Raw genomic sequence first — 15,391 nt, forward strand, 5'->3', positions numbered from 1 at the left:
ATTATAAGGAAGGGTGTCCACATATTTTGGTAACTTTGTTTATATCGCTCATAAGGGTGCGTGTTGAGTTGTAGGGCCCTAACTTTAGTGCACTTGCTTGGTAAAATGTGCACTTTGCGTGATGACGTCGATGCGACTGTGCGCTTTACGCGGCGCTCTCGCGCGGCTTGCTGTTGACGTCAGCAGAAGGAGTGGGAGTAGAAGGCTGGTTGTGGAAGCGGAACGCGGCGGTTTATTCGGTATTAAACTCTCAGACTCTTCGCTTCAGAATTTAAACCATAACAACATCAGCGCTGTAACGCCATCACGCTTCTGCAGTCCTAACGCGTGTTTTTAGTTGAATTAGTTTAGTCGGAGCCTGCCCGTTGTGGATTAAAATGAGTGTAGAGGCGTACGGGCCGAGCTCTCAGACTCTCACCTTCCTGGACACGGAGGAAGCCGAGCTGCTGGGAGCCGACACGCAGGGCTCCGAGTTCGAGTTCACCGACTTCACCCTGCCCAGCCAGACTCAAACCCAGGGTCAGACCCAGAGCCAGCTCGATAACCAGGTACCCGGGGGATGGTTTAGCCAAAATGTGCCACATTATGTGTGTAATATTGCAGAATTAACGATGTCGGATTTAGCGGCTTGGTGCTTTCTGCGTTTCTAAAATGGTGCTAGTTAGCATTGCGGTTAGCCTAGCATCAATGCTAGCGCAATACATAATTGTAGCCTGTCAGGCTTCTTTGCTACGTTATACTAACACTTGTATACAATAAAAACAGCTCAACGTTGCTCAGAATGTATTAAAATGTGCTTATGTGTATGTTTTATCGAGCTGTTTACTAGAGTTAGGCGGTTAGCCTACCGACCAGCTAGCTTAGCCATTTAGCATGACAACAGCTGGCTAGCTAAGCTAAGAGCAGAAACGCCACTAACCGGAATAACGTGGTGCTCTTTCACTTTCATCCACCTGATAGTGATGGGTGAAGTAGGTCGTATCGAAATTACAGTTCGCCTCATTATTTCAGCACCGTTATGTCAAGCTACCACGTTACTAAAAGCGCGAACTTTTCATCGGTTTAATCCGACTGACAGACTGTCACGATTTTTAAACTTTTACTTGTGCAGTAAATCAGGCATCAGATTTCTGTAAGGTCACTAAGTAGATCCAGTTTATTATAATGGAGCGGTGGCTTACTGGGTAGCACTGTCGCCTCACAGCAAGAAGGTCCTGGGTTCAATCCCCAGGTGGGGAGGTCCAGGTCCTTTCTGTGTGGAGTTTGCATGTTCTCCCCGTGTCTGCGTGGGTTTCCTCCGGGAGCTCCGGTCAAGACATGCAGGTGAGATGAATTGGAGATACAAAATTGTCCATGACTGTTTGACATTGAACTTGAACTGATGAACCTTGTGTAACCAGTAACTACCTGTCCTGTCATGAATGTAACCAAAGTGTGTAAAACATGACGTTAAAATCCTAATAAATGCATAAATATTGTAAAGGAAAGCTCTTTACAGAATAGCCAAATATTCTGATAGTCTTAATTTAAGTTAGTTTAAAATCAACTTGGTGACTGTCCCTCGAATGGTTCAGAAATGCACTCTTGAGCTGTGTGGTAACTGGGAGGCATTATCGCTCATCATGCACAGTTTACGTTTGGGAAACTGGAGAAGGTGGTTTGTAGTTTGTCTAACACCTCAGAGCAAGAAGGTCCTGGGTTCAATTTCCAGGTGGAGCTGTCTGAATTCTTTCTTTGTGGAATTTGCATGTTCTTCCTGTGTCTGTGGGTTTCCTCTGGGAGCTCCAGTTTCCTCTCACAGTCCAAAGACATGTAGTTTGAAATGGAGATACAGAATTTGCCCTTGATGGTGTTTGATATTGAACTTGAACTGATAAATCACGTTTAGCCTCTCCTGTCATGAATGTAACAAGTGTAAAACATGATGTTAAAATCTTAATAAACTTAAATCTTAAATTCTTGATTAGGACTGCAGTAACACATGTATAACACAAATGTATATAAACTTTTGACTTTATGTATACTACTTTGCTTTTAGTTTTTGTGTTTCCTGTGACAGTCCCAAATGCACCTTTTTACATTGTGACTTCTGGTTACACTGTGAATGTTTACAGTGCTTGTTCTGATTTGTGAAAAACTGTTCTTAATGTTAAGATAATATTATATGCCTTTAATATCTTAGATACACTGAGTTGCTAGTTGACATACAAAGGCTTACCAGGCTCCACAGAAATGAAAACAGCGTTGCCTGAATGGTGTGACACTGTTTCACTTTAACTGTCTTTTAATTATGATGAACTTTTGTAATTTGATCTAAAGTTCCGATTTATTTTTTCGAAGGTGAACGGGCCAGAGGGAGTGCTGCAAAACGGAGATGATCCTGTTGTGAAAACCAGTCAGCTTCTGGCTGAGCTGAATTTTGAAGAAGATGAAGAAGACACCTATTACACAAAAGATCTTCCAGTGCATGCATGCAGGTAACCTGATCCTGGAGTAAATAAACATGCTCAGACTCATGACCCTTTTTTATTGCATGGTAACCTACAGAACAATACAGTATGTACACATTCAGAACTATCTGCACTGTACCTAATGTGCTAATATAAGTTTCCAAACTTCGCTGAAGGTGAGGCTGTGGTGGCATGTTAATTGTAAACAGTAGCAGTAGAAAAGGCAGGACTTCCTTTTGTTTTTAAGTTTGTATCTCTGTTGTTGCTGTGCACTTTAATTTTCTGTACCCCTGCCTAAATTTAAGTGGTGATTCTGTTTGACCAATTCTTGCTCCATCCGCACAGCCCACTTCAGTACACTTTGTCCCTGGTCAGCAAGGGTAATCAAATTTAGCACAGGTCCTTGGGTACAGTATGTGGCATTGGCAGTGAAAACTACCTCTAAATGTGGGGTGATGGATTTACAATTGTACCGTACCATGCAGTGGAAAAGCATCATTAGTCTCTTGTTTGGTATTTATATCTGTTAAGTCAGTGGTATTAATAACCAATTTTCTTTTTTAGCTACTGTGGCATCCATGATCCTGCCTGTGTGGTATACTGCAACACCAGTAAGAAGTGGTTCTGCAATGGACGTGGCAACACCTCTGGCAGGTAGGCTAATAAGCTTTTATTTTAGGCATTACTGTCATACCTCTTTCTAAAGAAGAGGTTTGATGCTTTAGAATGTGACATTTAAGCATTTCATCAAAAAGATAATTGTGATTACATAAGTGTTTAGGATTATGAAATATGATTTTTTTTTTTTTGCTTTAACGTAATATAGTAGTAATATATTTTGAATGCAATATAAGTTGAATTTATTTTAAAGTTTTGTGCTTGGAATTAGATTTTTTTTTTTATATGCTTGGCATTTCTGTTCTGTTTTTCTCACAGCCATATTGTCAATCATTTGGTGAGGGCCAAGTGTAAAGAGGTAACTCTGCATAAAGATGGCCCTTTGGGAGAGACTGTGCTGGAGTGTTACAACTGTGGCTGTCGGAATGTTTTCCTCCTGGGCTTCATCCCAGCCAAGGCAGATTCTGTGGTGGTGCTCCTATGCAGGTAGAAACCATTTGCAAGCTTATTGTTTAAGCAAATTTTCATAGGTTGTTTGTTTTTGCTTTAAGTGAAGCTAAAAGTTGGTTAACCGAGTTTGCAAAAGTTGGTTAGCCGAGCTACATATATGTTTTTAAGTTCTATTTAAAATGCATGGAAGATCATGCTATGCTCACCATATCCAGCACCTTAACCAGAAAGTGATGTTTAATCTTTGTGTCTAGTCTGAGATAAAAAAAATTTAACATTTCGGTTTTTAAAATGAAAATGAAAATGTTTCATTCAGTTTTTGTTTTATCTTTGAAATATATTTTTAGTGCAGATCTTTTTTCTATTTCAAAATTGTAGATATTTGGAAAATAACAGCATTAGGCACTTTTGCATAAGCAACACGTTCTTGTGTTTTAAGGGTGTTGCTTCATGGAAACACTGACCGATGTGTATGCTTAGAATTGGAGTCTCACAAGGACCTCTTTAAAGTAACCTCAGACAGTTTGTTGACTGCACTTTTAAAACATCTAAGTAGGAAAAAACCTGTTCGGTGTGTTGACCAGTGTGTTCCTTAAACAGTGTGCTGACATGGGTGTGTGTTTGTGTGTTTAGGCAGCCATGTGCTAGTCAGAGCAGTCTAAAGGACATTAACTGGGACAGCTCCCAGTGGCAGCCTTTGATCCAGGATCGATGCTTTCTGTCTTGGCTGGTAAAGATCCCGTCTGAGCAGGAGCAGCTTAGGGCACGTCAGATCACCGCTCAGCAGATCAACAAACTCGAGGAGCTTTGGAAGGTTATTCATTATTTTTGTGTTATCTGCAAGAAATGTCTACAAATAACTTACAAAAGGTTCATTTTTACCTCATGTTTTTTCTCTTGAAGCATGACTTTGCAATTTACATGTAATTATGTAATCTTTTTAGTTGTGCAGATATAATTTACAATTTTTTTGCCTGCCTTTCAGACCACATCCAATGTGCCACACAGTGTGCACCCTTACCAACCAGACTTTCAATTTTCTGACGTATTGACTTCTAATAAATGCTAATAATGTATCCATTGCTTTTACATGATAAGCATATTATCACTTACTTTGAGGTTTATGCCTCTCGCATCTTTTATATGCTCCTGTGCCATACTTTAATATATTGAAGCTTTTTTGGCTTGTAAAAACTTAGGTTTCTTTTTAACTTAGTCACTAGACACTAGAGTTTGTTTGTTAAAGCCCTGGTTTGAGTGAGTGGTCTCAATATCACCTTGCTGTTTCTGGTTTGCAGGAGAACCCCACTGCAACACTTGAAGATTTGGAGAAGCCTGGTGTGGATGAGGAGCCCCAGCATGTCCTGCTGCGCTATGAGGACGCCTATCAGTACCAGAACATCTTTGGTCCACTGGTCAAACTGGAGGCAGATTATGACAAAAAGCTTAAAGAGTCCCAGGTGCACAGATTAAACTTTTTCTTTGCTCATCAATGGTGAACTTCCTTGCAGAATGTTCACTGGTCAGAGAACAGAGATTGTTTTAAATTTGTAATGTCTTTTTTTTATCTTTTTCTTTCTCTTTTTTAGACCCAAGACAATATTACTGTTAGGTGGGATTTGGGACTGAATAAAAAGAGGATTGCTTATTTCACCCTTCCGAAGACGGATTCAGGTGGTAATATTTGCTTTCGTCATCCTGTGTCTACCAGTGGTTCATATCCATCCCATCCCTAACTCCGTGCCCCATGCATCCTTCATCGATGTATGCTCGGACGCATGCACGGACGCATGCACCTGTGTGTGTGTCTGTCTGTGGTTGTAAATGTGGATTTTTAATAAGTAATGTATTACTGGGTGATGGATTATGTAATACAACAAATAAATTACTACTTAATGTAACACAGCAGTGATGACACAGTTTTCTTTGTTTAGACATGCGACTGATGCAAGGGGACGAGATCTGTCTGCGTTATAAGGGAGACCTGGCTCCTCTCTGGAAGGGGATTGGACATGTCATCAAGGTTCCTGACAGTATCCTTCCTCTCTGCACACTTTTTAGCATAAAGCTCTGTCACAATAATTGCAGCAAATGTTGTTTATCAGAGCAGAAGTAAATAAAAAAAATGGCTCCCTTGCAGTAGATATTGTGAGTGGTGTTCCTTACAGACTATCTTTTAGATTATGGTGATGAGATTGCTATAGAGCTAAGGAGCAGCGCTGGAGCCCCTGTGGAGGTGCCACACAACTTCCAAGTGGATTTTGTTTGGAAATCTACTTCTTTTGATCGGTTAGTGGCTTTTTTCATCTTAATTATTTACATACTAATTCTTTTTCTTCTTCTGCTTAAACATGTTTCTTAGTGAATCACATTTCAAGAAAAGCCTGGACTTTTTTGATGCTACTCTTCATTAAAATAAAGAAAGAACGAACAAATCATACTTTCCCCTGATTCTTTGTAGCTTTTCTGAAGCAAATATTAATCTTTGGTTTGTGGTTATACCTGGAATTTTTTTTTAAGTGTAAGTACATGTTAATTAAAGGAAAGTGCTCATTTAATGTGTCCTTTGTGTCTTAGCATGCAGAGTGCATTAAAAACATTTGCAGTGGATGAGACCTCAGTGTCCGGCTACATCTACCACAAGCTACTTGGTCACGAGGTTGAGGATGTGATTATTAAGTGCCAGCTACCCAAGCGCTTCACTGCCCAAGGCCTTCCTGACCTTAATCATTCACAGGTGGACATATAGTTCTAGTTTCTTGATACCAGAGTACATGTTTTTTATTTGTCAGTTAAGTAAAATACATTTTGTTAAGCAATCTTTTATGTTTGTGTTATTGTGCTTCACGAAAATGCACTTTATTATTAGTCTGTATTGATCTCAGCATTTTTGCGATGTTTGTGTTTGTTTAGGTGTATGCTGTGAAGACTGTGCTGCAGCGTCCTCTCAGTCTGATCCAGGGGCCTCCTGGTACAGGCAAAACTGTCACCTCAGCAACCATTGTTTACCACCTGGCTAGACAGGGCAACGGGTGAGCCACAAGAGTACTGTTTTACTAAACCAGAAGTGGATGCAGGCTTTCATTTCCTTAAGCACTACCATCAGTACATCAGTGGATAACATTAAACAACCCTAAATGTAGATAAACAAAAATGATAATCTTTTTTTCATAATATTTATTCTGATTCAATTAGCTAAATATAAAAAATGCTGCCCAATTTCTCAAAAAAAAAATAGCTCTGCTCCAAAAACTAGTTAATGCTCATCAGTTTGTTTAGTTTTTTTGTTTCTGTTACTCATTTTGGACGTCTGGTCAGATTTCATTATTTAATTTAACGTCTGATCGCTGCTACTCAATTCATATTTTATTGTTCTCTATTTGAGTGCTTAGCAAAATAATTGTAATATTTTTTAGATTAGTTTAGAGATTGTTTTGAAGAAGACATTTCTCATGCAATCATTTGTTTGATTAAAAGTGTATTTATGTTAAACATACTGTTAGAATAATAAGTATGTATTTACTTTTTTGTGTTTAATGTATTAACTTTGCCTGTCGGCCTTTTGTCTTTCTCAGACCAGTACTGGTGTGTGCTCCCAGTAATATTGCTGTAGACCAGCTGACTGAGAAAATCCACCAAACCGGACTGAAGGTGGTGCGTCTCTGTGCCAAGAGCAGGGAGGCCATAGACTCTCCTGTGTCCTTCTTGGCTCTGCACAATCAGATTCGCAACATGGACAGGTAAAAAACAGTTATCTCCAATATTGTCCTTCTATATACTGTTGCTTGTAACACAAGATAACATGCAATTTGAACGTTGTTGTAGAATTACACTTCATTGTTGTAAATTTACTTTAGAAGTTTAAATTGATTTTCACAAACTGACTATGTTTGCGCAGCATGCCAGAGCTGCAAAAACTGCAACAACTGAAGGACGAAACTGGAGAGCTGTCTTCCTCAGATGAGAAGCGCTACAGAGCCCTGAAACGTACTGCAGAAAGGGAGCTGCTGATGGTTTGTTATCCTCACTTCATACAAACCTGTTGAATAGTGGTGCATAGAGGATATGCAGATTACACATGGCTGCTGTGTATGCACATGTAATTCTAGACACATCCCGGCAAATTTACTAGTTTACATTTACATTTTTGGCATTTAGCAGACGCTTTTATCCAAAGCGACTTACAGTATACAGTCTAAGCAATTGAGGGTTAAGGGCCTTGCTCTAGGGCCCAACAGTTACAACCCTGGCAGTGGTGGGGTTTGAACCGGCGACCTTCTGCTTACTAGTCCAGTACTTTAACCACTAGGCTACAACTGCCCTTGACTCAATGGAATTTTCCAAATCAAATGTTGTCATGTTAAGTTATATACTTATTTTGTTCTGGTTAGCAGCATTGTTAATACATTCTGTTTGTTACAGTTCTTGTCTAACTCATTTTTTCTGTGTCGTGTTCCTGTCAGAATGCTGATGTGATCTGTTGTACATGTGTGGGCGCGGGTGATCCTCGCCTGGCTAAGATGCAGTTCCGCTCCATTCTGATAGACGAAAGCACCCAGGCCACTGAGCCAGAGTGCATGGTGCCTGTAGTGCTGGGAGCCAAGCAGGTAAAACATGGATTATCTGCTTTTATTTGTATAGTCCTAAAGCTTTACTGAAGTTTTCTCTTGGGCATCAGTAAAGTTTGCTAAGTACAGTTTACTTTTGGTGAAGTTTAAATTTCGACAGTTATTTAAATGCCAATTACTTCATTTAGAAAAGAAAGTTAAAAAAGAAAATAGTTTTTACCACTGGTTACTTTTAACCGCCTTACTTTTCTTTTAGCTTATTTTAGTGGGTGATCACTGCCAGTTGGGCCCAGTGGTGATGTGTAAAAAGGCAGCCAAGGCCGGTCTTTCACAGTCCTTATTTGAGAGACTGGTGGTGCTGGGCATCAGACCCATCCGCCTACAGGTCCAATACCGTATGCACCCCTCACTCAGCGCCTTTCCCTCAAACATCTTCTATGAAGGATCGCTCCAGAACGGAGTTACTGCTGGTACGTGCTGTGCCTTTATAACGATGACTGTGCAAACATAATTTTATAAGGAACTTTTTAAAAGAGTTTGTTTTGATTGTCTTGCTGCCTTTTCTTTACTTTAGCTGACCGCATCAAGAAAGGATTTGATTTTCAGTGGCCTCAGCCAGATAAGCCCATGTTCTTCTATGTGACACAAGGTCAGGAGGAAATTGCGAGCTCAGGCACCTCCTATCTCAACAGGTACATTGTTTAGCAGCTACATTTACATGGCTTGTTACATAGCTTCTAATTTAGTTGTATGCATTTTTATATGTAAAATTTATTAATAATATTTATGAATTGTCAGGTTATTGCTTTAAACTTGTAATTGGCAATAAACTAATGTGTTATTCTTTTGCTTTTATTCTGTGAGGCATAACATGAGCCTGAAGTTTACCATTTGGATGCTGGTGCCACACAAAGTTTTTAAAAATTCAAAATCGGTCGATTTTGGTGCACACCTAGATACCTGTGCATTATATTTAGCAACTTATTGTAACTGTTGCTGATAACAACTGTTCTTTTTGCATTGGGTTAAATCTTGGTTCTAGTGTTTAAAAGGTGTATAAAGGCAGTATTATAGGATCTTAGTCATTTAAGGAAGGTGAACTGCCTTTGTGAGCAGTAAAGATAGTGAAGTGAAAGCTCTGGTTGTGTTTACCTGTTTCAATTTGTGGAGGAATGTAAAAAAGCCAGTCTGGTTTTGCTTTTCAGATGCTGCTTCATTATTATATGATACACTTACTGTATTCATGTTGTTTCAACAGTTTAGTTTTGTCATGTTTCTATATGGATGTGCTTTATGTGATATAGTAAAAACAACTTAATATTGACCAGAACACCAGTAATAAGGTGTTTTTTGAGAGCTTTATTTACTCTGGGATTGTTTTTGTGTTCAGGACTGAGGCTGCAAATGTGGAGAAGATCACTACACGTCTGCTGAAAGCTGGAGCTAAACCCGACCAGATCGGCATTATTACCCCGTATGAGGGCCAACGCTCGTACCTGGTGCAGTACATGCAGTTTAGTGGCTCCCTGCACACCAAGCTCTACCAGGTACACAGACGCTGCCTGTCCATGCACTTATTGTACTACAGTCCTACATTTATAAAATGTTGTTACTACATTTACCACTAATGGTCTCATTTTTATAACTGGTTTATGCTTACATTCAGCTGAATTTGGTGTAAGGGAAGGAAGCATTAATGTTTACCTTTATGGCTTTTTTAAGGAGGTGGAGATTGCCAGCGTGGATGCATTCCAGGGCCGTGAGAAGGACTTTATCATCCTGTCCTGTGTCAGGGCTAATGAGCACCAGGGCATCGGCTTTCTCAATGACCCACGCAGGCTAAACGTAGCCCTTACCAGAGCTAGGTAACCTTTCAACTCTGTGATTCATTACATCTACAAAAAAAAACAAAAAATGAGCAGCCATGTTGAAATAAGACTGCACATGTGTAAAGCTGCTACAGGAGTAATTGTGGCACTGTTGAAGTTCTATGTAGTTTGCTGCTCAGCTCTAGTGACCTGCATTTAATCTTAAATCATTAGAAAACTATACATGGATAATAAACTTATCTTTTGTTGTTTTTGCATACATCAGTTTATCATCTGTTTATAAAGCGTTGACGAGCAGTGAAGTATGCTGTTATAATCAGCTGTGAAGTTTCTTATTGTGGTGTTGTACTGAGTTTGGTAGGATTATAAATATAAAATTTTTGTTTGCTGGCATCAGGTATGGTGTGATCATTGTGGGAAACCCTAAAGCTCTCTCCAAGCAGCCACTCTGGAACCACCTGCTGAACTACTACAAGGAGCAGAAGGTGCTGGTGGAGGGACCTCTAAACAACCTGAGAGAGAGTCTGATGCAGTTCAGCAAACCTCGGAAGCTCGTGAACACAATAAATCCGGTGAGTGTTTCATTTACACAACGAATAAAGGCAGCTCTGAAGAACATTGTTTAATAAACCATAACTTCAGAAATGACCTAATATGTGCTTATGTGTTTTTGAAATTTAGGGAGCCCGGTTTATGAGCACTGCCATGTACGATGCCAGGGAGGCCATGATCCCTGGATCAGTGTATGACCGCAGCAGCACTGGTGAGAAAAGCAGATACACCTCATAAACCTTTCATTGCAGCATAAATACACTTGATATGATAGTGCAGTGCTACACACACACACACACACACACACACACACACACACACACACAGTACTGGTTACATAATGCTAAGCACATTTTTAGACTGATCAGGCACACCTGATTTAACTCATCAACTATTTATCCAGCAGTTTAATAGTGCTTGACATGCACAGATACGCATGGCATGAGAAGCTCAGGTATTCGATTTGGAACCTCTGTTTAACATGTGGTTAATATTCAGCTGGTTAAAACATTTTGCTACACACCAAAAATGAAATTTTGTTTAATCAGGTTTTGCTGTCACAGGTCGTCCATCGAACATGTACTTCCAGACTCATGACCAGATTGGCATGATTGGTGCAGGGCCAAACCCAATGGCCTCTATGAACATTCCCATCCCATTTAACCTGGTCATGCCTCCCATGCCCCCACCAGGATACCTGGGCCAGGTTAATGGCCCTGCTGTTGGTAAGACGGTTGTCTATTTCTATTTTTACGGAATAATGTATCTATCAGTCTATGGGATTTTACGTGTCTTGAATTGGTGTACCAACCTCCACTTCTTCTGTGTTTAGGCCGTGGTGCTCCAAAGGGTAAGACGGGTGGACGTGGGGCGCGTCAGAGGAATCGTGGCATTGGCAATCATGGCAGTGGCCAGGCCAACATGACAAGCAGCCAAGCTAGTCAGGATCTGGTGTCTCAGCCCTTCTCCCAGGGCCCTTTGACCCAGGGTTACATTACCATGAGCCAGCCTTCACAGATGAGCCAGCCAGGCCTGTCTCAGCCTGAACTCTCCCAGGTATATTTAGAGAAAGGTTTAAACTAAAACATTAAGATCAGATGTACATCAAGTTAGTTATTATACAGGGAGTATATTAAGAGACATAAAATGATATTCCTCGCTGTCATTCTTTGCTTAACAGGACAGTTACCTGGGTGATGAGTTTAAGTCACAGATGGACGTGGCACTGTCCCAAGACTCCACTTACCAGGGTGAACGGGCATACCAGCATGGAGGAGTGACCGGACTCTCGCAGTACTAGAGTGTAAGTGTCTACAGTCAAACATTGCCCATTACGAGATAAAAGAGGCAAATGCTGCAGTATGCTTTCACATAAAGGAAAAAATAGAAAAAAAATTATCATTATAATTCAGATTCATATTTTAGTTTTTTCAATCTGTCCTAATTGTAGCGTGAGCAGTTACCACATTTTTGTGTTAAGAAAATACTATAAGATCAGTCAAAACTCTGTTATTGATGCAGCTTCTCCCCTGTTTCCTCAGGTTGTTGGAACGGGAGCTAGGCCTACGCTGAGCTTAGTTCATCAGCATTTTAAATCTGGGTTAATATAAAAAAAGAACAAACATGGATGCCCGTTTTCCACTGTTACAACTGAAGCACCATGGTGTGAGAACAACAGGAGAGAATCAAACCAATCACACGTGTGAAAATAGAGGGAGAAAAGCAGTACAAGAAGAGAGGAAATGAACGGGAGTGGAGGGAGGAAACCACCCCACCACTCTCTAGCGATGGGAAGGAGGAGAGAGGAGGAGACGCAGCATAGGAGGAGACAATGTAGGAGGGAAACCAAACCGAGATCTTCGATCTGCAACTCCGCATAGTCGAGGCGCCTCCTGGGGAGCAGGACGGCCCCTTACCTGCCTCCTCTCTCTCGCCAGGCTGCAGCTGGCAGTCGCAGACCTCGCTCTGCCACCCGAGACGGAGAGAAGACGAAGTTCTCTTAAAACTACCTGCAAAAATGCCGTGCTTGCTCAGTCGTCTCCACAAGCTGAAAGATGGGGTGACATCTTTTAGAAAAAATGGATCAAATAGAAAAATGTTAAGGAACGCTTTCAAGCAGCTGGTTTCAGGAAAACTTTCCCTTAGAAGTTTGGATCTGACTTTCAGATTTTGCCACCAAACAACTTTGAGAGATGGTTGAAATCTAGGGTTGTGTTTTTAATCTTTTTTTTTTTTTTTTTTTTTTTTTTTTTTTGTGGTGTTGGAGGAGTTATCTCAAAAAATTGTGCCAAGTCACTAAAAGCAAGATTCAACATTAGGGAAAGTTTTCCACCTGAAATTTGTTAAGTTGAAATTAAGGATTGGAAAGCCAGCGAGATGCTGCCTGCTCTGGTTGACTGACAATTAAAAAGAGGGAAGTCACATATGTTTTTGGGATAGATATATTTAAGCGGAACAGAAGGGTTGAAATGTCTGATGTTTTTGTTTTCGTTCAAGTTTAATACATTACAGTAAAGTGTAGTTTGATGTTTCACCTAGATTTACATATTTTCATTATTGGTTTGTACGTCTTTCTACTTTAAACAGCAGTGACTGGTCCACTAGAAAATGGTGTGAAATGGCCACTGTATGCCACCATAGTCTACCAGATTGTACTCGCAGAGGTTCAGGAAACTAAAGTCAGAGTTAATGTTTAAGAAAGGAAAAAGATCATACCGAACCGGTAGGAAGACATAAGAATCAGTTCTTGTGAATAGAGCAGGTCTTTGTGGTCAGTTGTTGTGGCTTCAGTACTAAGCTAAAATGTTTAGTTTCAATAGAGGCAACGCCACAAAGTACCTCTCCTCCCCTTTTTTCTATTTCGAATTACTCTCTGGTTAAGCACATTTTAACTAATCTACCACAGTAGATGTTTTTGGTTGATTTCTTTCAGACCTGTGAGTAAATTATAAAGATCCCAAGATCTGATGGCCGTTTGTGAAAGGTACAGGGCAGACGGGTAGAATTCTCTCTAGGATTGACGTGAGCAAACCGAAAGAGGCTGCTGTGCTCTTGTCTCTTGCTTACTTGGATGCCAGTGTGTGCATAGGTAGTCATGTTCTGCTATGGAGGTTGTGTATGTGCCTCCTAAATAACTGTCCCTCTTGTTTTGTGATTTGTAGCAGTCTTGATTTTTCTTTTTGTTAACCAAATAGCAAATTTCCTTTGTAAAGTCTATATATGAATGCATGGTTACACATTATCCACTCTAATGCAACTATCCAAAACTACTTTTCATTATTTGCTTAGTTTGTCCTTTTACTTTAAACACTTTGATACAGCTTCACTGCTGCAACATGCGCTCGCCTTATCCTGTTTAACCCTGAATCTTCATGCCTTGCTCTTACTCATTATCTAATATCACATCTACTCGTCAGTCTTTTGAGTTCCTATTGTTTGAAACAATGTTCATTGTCTGATGGAAAATGAATTCATAATCAGTGCTTCGATATAAAATATTCTTTAGGTTGATTATTGCTCGTGTGCATAGTGCTTTCATTGTTAATCTTATTGATGGTATCATCTAAATGTAGGCTGTAATTTAGACAGATTAAACTTTAGAACATGCCTTCACATTCTCCTTTTTCAAAGAAATGCATTTCACTCGTATTATTGGTTTCCTTTACTGAGGTGTACCTTGTGATTAGCCAAATATTGTAAGCAGTTACTGCCCACATCTAACAAAACTGGGTCTGTTATTTAGGTTTACCATTTAATTATTATTACTGCGTATGACATGGCCAAAATCAACAAATACTTGATTGAGAAAGCCCACACTGACGAGGTTGTGTAATTAGTTAGGGGCAGTGTGTACTGTCGCTCATGTACTTTACCAGCTCATCGACGTTGCAGTCAGTGAAATTGCAACAGACTGGAATAATGAAGTACCAGTCGGACTCTGACCAACAAGAAAATTTCAAACTAAATAAGAACTCACAAATTACCAGAGATGAGATTTTCTTTAATATTTTCCCAACAGTATGTAATTTCTTGTAATGTCACAATAAACTATGCTTTTTTCCTCTCAGAAACACTTGGTGTTTAAGTATTGTCTTTATAACTGATTATTATTTAGTGCATTTTCAGCTGTTCAGAGAAATTTCTGAACGTCTGAAGGTCTGGTCTATGCTTTCCAATACTTAAATACAAGTCATCTAGGATAAGACACTTGTATATAACACTGTTTGTTAAAGTGGGAATAAACTGTAATTTAAGCTTTTTTTGGTTATGATAGCTGTAATAAAACTAGAAAAAGTCTAAGAAAGTTGCCGATAAGTTGGCACTGCCAATGGCAATTAAAGTGGGTTTTTAAACAGTGAGTTTTACCTTTTAATTCATGTCTTTCTGTGGTGTTTCAAAGCATCAGTTTTTATGAAAACGACTTGAAGAGATTCACTGTGCAGGAATGGTGCTGCAGCAGGGACCTTGTTGAGGATTTTGTCTTTGGGAAAACAGTAAAATAAATGAATGAGGGCAAAATTGAACCAGCTCAATGATAGCAATATATATATATATATATATATATGTAATATATTAATAGTTTCTTATTACCTGTGGAGTCTTTTGTATGGACGGAAAAGGTTCATCACAGCGGTTTGAATTCTGAGGACCTGAGGTCGCTGTCTGTGAGGGATTTTCCTGCTGGTGTGTTTGGGTTTCCTTCTACATTCATAAAGAAGGCAGAAGGAAGAGTGAGAAGCTTTAAAATGTGTGTAGGTGAGTAAATGCGATGGTGCTTTTACCCTGTAAAGGATTTACGACCTTGACCAGGTTGAAGTGCTTGGTGATTTAATTCAATCTGGTTTGTGGGCTCGAGCGTCCTGTTAGTTTTGGCGCCATTTCTATGCAGCAGGTGGCGCGAGCGAGCATCATTTAAAGAGAGCAG

General features: G+C 39.9%; 1 protein-coding gene and 1 long non-coding RNA gene across 5 annotated transcripts; one reads left to right on the plus strand and one right to left on the minus strand.

Moving 5' to 3' along the window:
• Nucleotides 1-183: 183 nt before the first annotated feature.
• upf1 (UPF1 RNA helicase and ATPase) lies at nucleotides 184-14,537 on the plus strand. 4 transcript variants are annotated; one of them, XM_062987742.1, is made up of 24 exons: nucleotides 184-548; nucleotides 2,341-2,477; nucleotides 3,015-3,104; nucleotides 3,387-3,554; nucleotides 4,152-4,332; nucleotides 4,817-4,978; nucleotides 5,108-5,195; nucleotides 5,453-5,551; nucleotides 5,699-5,807; nucleotides 6,096-6,255; nucleotides 6,432-6,550; nucleotides 7,094-7,258; nucleotides 7,417-7,531; nucleotides 7,982-8,125; nucleotides 8,343-8,556; nucleotides 8,661-8,778; nucleotides 9,477-9,633; nucleotides 9,809-9,951; nucleotides 10,313-10,487; nucleotides 10,597-10,678; nucleotides 11,016-11,192; nucleotides 11,300-11,523; nucleotides 11,648-11,770; nucleotides 12,009-14,537. In XM_062987742.1, the coding sequence occupies exons 1-23, from the start codon at nucleotides 378-380 to the stop codon at nucleotides 11,765-11,767; spliced, it is 3,318 nt and encodes a 1,105-aa protein (XP_062843812.1). In that variant the 5' UTR covers nucleotides 184-377; the 3' UTR covers nucleotides 11,768-11,770; nucleotides 12,009-14,537. The 4 variants fall into 4 exon arrangements, with proteins under 4 accessions (XP_062843812.1, XP_062843814.1, XP_062843813.1 ...); XM_062987744.1 differs by having other exon boundaries at nucleotides 11,031-11,192; XM_062987743.1 differs by having other exon boundaries at nucleotides 5,108-5,192.
• On the minus strand, nucleotides 10,525-11,807 carry LOC134302598 (uncharacterized). The gene is made up of 3 exons (XR_010007551.1): nucleotides 11,657-11,807; nucleotides 11,279-11,546; nucleotides 10,525-10,675 (listed from the first exon to the last, which is right to left on the minus strand). It is a non-coding gene; the product is annotated as an uncharacterized LOC134302598 (long non-coding RNA).
• Nucleotides 14,538-15,391: the final 854 nt, after the last annotated feature.

This window comes from Trichomycterus rosablanca, chromosome 25 (genome assembly GCF_030014385.1).
Source record: "Trichomycterus rosablanca isolate fTriRos1 chromosome 25, fTriRos1.hap1, whole genome shotgun sequence".
In the NCBI taxonomy this organism is placed as follows: Eukaryota; Metazoa; Chordata; class Actinopteri; order Siluriformes; family Trichomycteridae; genus Trichomycterus; species Trichomycterus rosablanca.

Coding starts and splice junctions, on each gene's coding strand:
- upf1 (XM_062987742.1), top strand. CDS start 378: ATGAGTGTAGAGGCGTACGGGCCGAGCTCTCAGACTCTCACCTTCCTG. Junction 7,532..7,981: donor CAGAAAGGGAGCTGCTGATG/GTTTGTTATCCT, acceptor TGTTCCTGTCAG/AATGCTGATGTGATCTGTTG. Junction 8,779..9,476: donor GGCACCTCCTATCTCAACAG/GTACATTGTTTA, acceptor TTTTGTGTTCAG/GACTGAGGCTGCAAATGTGG.